General features: G+C 30.2%; 1 protein-coding gene across 1 annotated transcript; it reads right to left on the reverse strand.

Moving 5' to 3' along the window:
- Nucleotides 1-3,664: 3,664 nt before the first annotated feature.
- On the reverse strand, nucleotides 3,665-4,961 carry LOC139885646 (peroxidase N1-like). The gene is made up of 2 exons (XM_071869393.1): nucleotides 4,318-4,961; nucleotides 3,665-4,227 (listed from the first exon to the last, which is right to left on the reverse strand). The coding sequence occupies exons 1-2, from the start codon at nucleotides 4,880-4,882 to the stop codon at nucleotides 3,809-3,811; spliced, it is 984 nt and encodes a 327-aa protein (XP_071725494.1). The 5' UTR covers nucleotides 4,883-4,961; the 3' UTR covers nucleotides 3,665-3,808.
- Nucleotides 4,962-5,169: the final 208 nt, after the last annotated feature.

Raw genomic sequence — 5,169 nt, forward strand, 5'->3', positions numbered from 1 at the left:
TACAAAATTAATAATTTGTAATATTAATATATTAAATGTAATTACAAGTTTATTCCTAGTTGTTATACTATTGTTACATTCATTATTATTAATATTAATATCATTACTATTGATATTATTAAAGATTAAAATATAAAATTTGATACATTTGATTTGCTATGTTATATTAATTATAATTATCATTACTGTATATTCATTAAAAATCTTTATTATTATAAAACAACCTACTATGAATATTAATAGTCATTATTAACTTTATTACTAATAACTATTAATTTACTTGATGTTAATATTGCTATTATTATTTTTATAATATTAAAAGTATTATTATTATTAATGTAATTATATTTACTAATTAATATTATTAATTGTATACACATATAATCAGATAAAAAAAATCTGATTCGCATATCCTTTGAACTGTATTAAAGATTGTTTTCTTGTCTTTAATATTGTAACAAATTGAAACAAATCACAGATAAAATCAAATTCTGTTAGGGATCAAATCAACTTTATTTATTTTATTTCTTCTTGTCCTTCCTTCCATTTTCTGTCGACTCATTCAAACTACAAACCAAAGTTAATCGAATCTTATTACTGTATTAATAGTCACTTACACATTAGATAGGTACCTTCTACTATAATTTGTAAAGGAGAATTGAAAAATCAAAGAAACAGACACCGAAACCAGTCGTACCTCTATTTCTAAACTCAAATTTCAAATCCTTGAATTCGAATTAAATTTCAAAAAGTGTTAATGTAGTTTTGTTAGGAATTTTTCGTTAAAACTTTCTGTAAAATCTTAGATTCCAATTCGTTTTCTTGATTAAGAATTTTCGAGTCAAAGTTATTATTTAAAAAGTCAACCTTTTGATTCTTGGTGAAATTTGTAATTAAACTCATGTTTCAAGTTAAATTAATAAGTCAGAAAGTTTCTAGGAGACATTTGCAACCTATTCCATGTTGTAACTATAACCTGAAATGATCTAGAATTCAAAATCGCTGTTCGAGTTGTTCTTCACGAGAGGTTCACTTCCGCCGCTGTTTTTTTTTTTTTTTCCCTTCATCCTCATGTCTATTAATCACAACAAGTCCTCCCTGTTCCAATTTAGAATCCTAGACAAAAAGAATTGAATTGGTTATGATTGTTGATTATAGTGATAATGGTTCCAGTCGATTTGTTTTTTTTTTAGGAAGAAGGTGAATTAGATAAATGGGTTAAATAGTTATGAAAAGGGATTAAAACAGAAAAATTGTTATGGATCGATGGTTAAGGTGTGATTCGGGTATTCGAGAGGTCATGGGTTCGAGTCCCGTCTCGGGCAGTTTCATTCTTTTTAATGCTACAAAGGTATAATTTGATATTATTATTATTATTATTTTTATTATCATGATTATTATTATTATGTTATAATTATTATTTACTAGGATTATTGTATTACTAATTATTATCATTATTATTAATAAAATGGTTATTAAAAGTATTATCATTTATATAGGTTATATTATTATCATTGTTAATATTATTAGTATTAACATTATTATTGTTAGTAGTAGTAGTAGTAGTATTATTATTATTATTATTATTATTATTATTATTATTATTATTATTATTATTATTATTATTATTATTATTATTATTATTATTATTATTATTAACTATTATGGTTTTCAACATGTTAATAACAACTATATTATGAAGTTAGTAATAAAAGTTGTTAAGATAAAATTTGGAAACTGGTTATAAATTATATGAATACCGGTATAAATATAAATATAATTATGAGAATTAAGTTATAGAAACTGTGGTTATAAGACTACATATTTAACACGAGGTTTGTAATAAAAACTAGTTATTAACAAAGTTATTATTATCATCATTTTTTTTTAAAAATGAAGTACCGTTATAATTAAAAATTTATGAAAGTTATTATTATTTTTATTTATTTATTAAAACGATCATTTTTTTATCAAAATTAGTAAAGTTATTATTATTAAAAATTAACACTATTATTGTTATTACTATCATTAGTATTATCATCTTTATCTTCTTAGCATTATTACAAATAGATATTTTTTATACAAAAATACTTTATAATAATATTAATATTACATATCACTATATTCTTGTTATTAAAATGATATTAACTTAGCTATATATAAATATATCAACTAATAAATAAATATTTTTTTATATATATAAACCTTAATATAAATGAGTATTATTAATATATTATAATGAATATTAGTTATATGAAATATATAAATTAAATATAATAAACTTACCTATATAACACATAATATAATTAGTATAATCATTAATATATATAAACTTATTCAAATACGATTATATGTTTTAATATATATATATAATTAATATAGGTTCGTGAATCCAAGGCCAACCTTACACTTGTTTAATGATGTTATATGTATTTTTACTACAAAATACATTAGGTGAGTTTCATTTGCTCCCTTTTTAAATGCTTTTGCAATATATATTTTTGGGACTGAGAATACATGCGCTACTTTTATAACTGTTTTACGAAATAGACACAAGTACTTAAAACTATATTCTATGGCCGGATTATTAAACCGAATATGCCCCTTTTTAGTCTGGTAATCTAAGAATTAGGGAACAGACACCCTAATTGACGCGAATCCTAAAGATAGATCTATCGGGCCCAACAAGCCCCATCCAAAGTACCAGATGCTTTAGTACTTCGAAATTTATATCATGTCCGAAGGAGGATCCCGGAATGATGGGGATATTCTTATATGCATATTGTGAATGTCGGTTACCAAGTGTTCAATCCATATGAATGATATTTTTGTCTCTATGCATGGGACGTATGTTTATGAGAAATGGAAATATGAAATCTTGTGGTCTATTAAAATTATGAAATGATTATTTATGTTAAACTAATGAACTCACCAATCTTTTGGTTGACACTTGAAAGCATGTTTATTCTCAGGTATGAAAGAAATCTTCCGCTGTGCATTTGCTCATTTAGAGATATTACTTGGAGTCATTCATGACATATTTCAAAAGACGTTGCATTCGAGTCATCGAGTTCATCAAGATCATTATTAAGTCAATTATAGTTGAATGTATTATGAAATGGTACGCATGTCGTCAACTTTCAATGAAATGAAAGTTTGTCTTTTAAAACGAATGCAATGTTTGTAAAATGTACATTTAGAGGTCAAGTACCTCGCGATGTAACCAACTATCGTGAATCGTTTATAATCGAAATGGACTTCGTCCGGATGGATTAGGAGCGGTCATCACAACCTACATCAATTTGACACTGAAATGGGGCATCAGGATTAATGAGGGTCAAAATCTGACACTGCCACGTCACAGGCAGATTACACTTTTTGGCCAAAAAGTGCACAATCTGCTTGTGACGTCACAAGCAGGGGTTAAAATTGGTCTTATGTTAGGGGAAAGAATTGTATGTTGGGTAATTGATGAGGGGTGAAGATGCATTTTTTATATGTGTCGTTTCATGGTGAGCATACGATTAAAATGCGGTCTCCAATTAGTATTATAGGGTAATATATTAAATTGGAATAGAGGAAGTAGTATTTAGTGGTTAATTGCAGTGAAAAAATAAAGCAACTGAAGAAACACACTTTTTTTCCATCATTGAATGTCCACAAAATACAATTTATTATCAATGGTTTAATGCAAAATACAGTTTGTTCCTAGGCAGATAATCAATGAATTGTTTTTAACAACCTAATTATATATGCCTATCAACTTTCTATCATTTCAAAAAATTACATTTGCATACTCATGCAGCAATCAATTAAATGCACTACAAACCCTACGAATTTCACCTTGAGTCCCGGTCTTCACTTCTATATTACCCATCTTCACCATTGATCTCCCAAACTCAACGTTAAACGTCAACCCGAGCAGTCCCCTAAGTCCAAGAAACCGTTGCACGAACCTTTGTGTTGTCGGGTTGTTCCATAAAGCCGCATCAGATTCAAGTACTCCCCGCCTATTCCTCAAGTTATCGTAGTATGAATTATCAAACCTGCCCACACTGCCCGTGTCCAGGGTTACACGGCTTAAAGCATTACCACCATTGGGGCAAAGGTTTCGTAGGGTTGGTAGGAAAGCTGGGTCAATTGTCGGGTCGGGTCCATTGGTGTTGTTATAGTTGTATAGCCTGTAGCTGAATAACGCACATGCAGCTGTCCCAATTGTGTGTGCTCCTGTTGAATAACCAAACCATAAAACACATAAGTTTCATTTCACTTTTAATATTTATTCATTTTACTAATGTTGGTCTATATATAACTTACCACTAAGGGCAACAAGATCTTGTGTGTTAAGACCTTTGTCACTAAACTTTTTGGTTAGAACATTTATGGGGTCATTGAAAGCGGGCAAGTTTGCGGTATCAGCTGCTTGTGAAACTCTTCCATCTCTGCGACCTAATGGGACCGGCCACCCTGTTCCACCGGTCTGCACAACAGAATCACGGGCCGCAAGGGCAAGAATGTCAGCACATGAGACCACTCCAGGACACGCGGTCTCGAGCTGTGTTTTTGCTGCATCAATGACTTCGAAGCCTCTCAATAGCGAGTTGGGGCCCGCGGTTTTTTCAGAAGAAGCACCGTTGATTAGAATAGACGCATCACAACCGTTAACGAAGCAATCGTGAAAGAACATTCGTAGTAAACCAGGTGCCATTGTCGGGTTGGCTTGGACCGCTGTCGTGACAGCGTTCTGCACGATGGTTTCGACCCTCGGGCATGAGTTTCTGTAGAACCCGAACCGAGTGCCTTGGCCTAGTGATATGGTGGTAAAGGTGGCTAATAAGATTAAAAATAAGATAAGGTTTTTGCTATGGTAAAGAACTTCCATATTTGCTAGATATTTTTGTTAGAATTTTTTTGTTTTATGATCTCTAAAAGGATTTGTTAAATTGTTGTTTGAAGTAAAGTATTGGATATTGGTTTTTGGATGTGAGATAGAGTAGAGGGGGAATAAGGTATTTATAGTGTTTATTTAGGAAACATTTGGGTGGGTGGGGTTGTACGTGAAGAAAAGTCAAAGGTACATTTTTGGAGTTTGACCAATGTAAACAAATGTCGGCTACATGTGAGGGAGAAAGGGGAGGGAAATGGGCATGAATGATTGATTCAACTTCA

Source organism: Rutidosis leptorrhynchoides, chromosome 1 (genome assembly GCF_046630445.1).
Source record: "Rutidosis leptorrhynchoides isolate AG116_Rl617_1_P2 chromosome 1, CSIRO_AGI_Rlap_v1, whole genome shotgun sequence".
Lineage (NCBI taxonomy): Eukaryota > Viridiplantae > Streptophyta > Magnoliopsida > Asterales > Asteraceae > Rutidosis > Rutidosis leptorrhynchoides.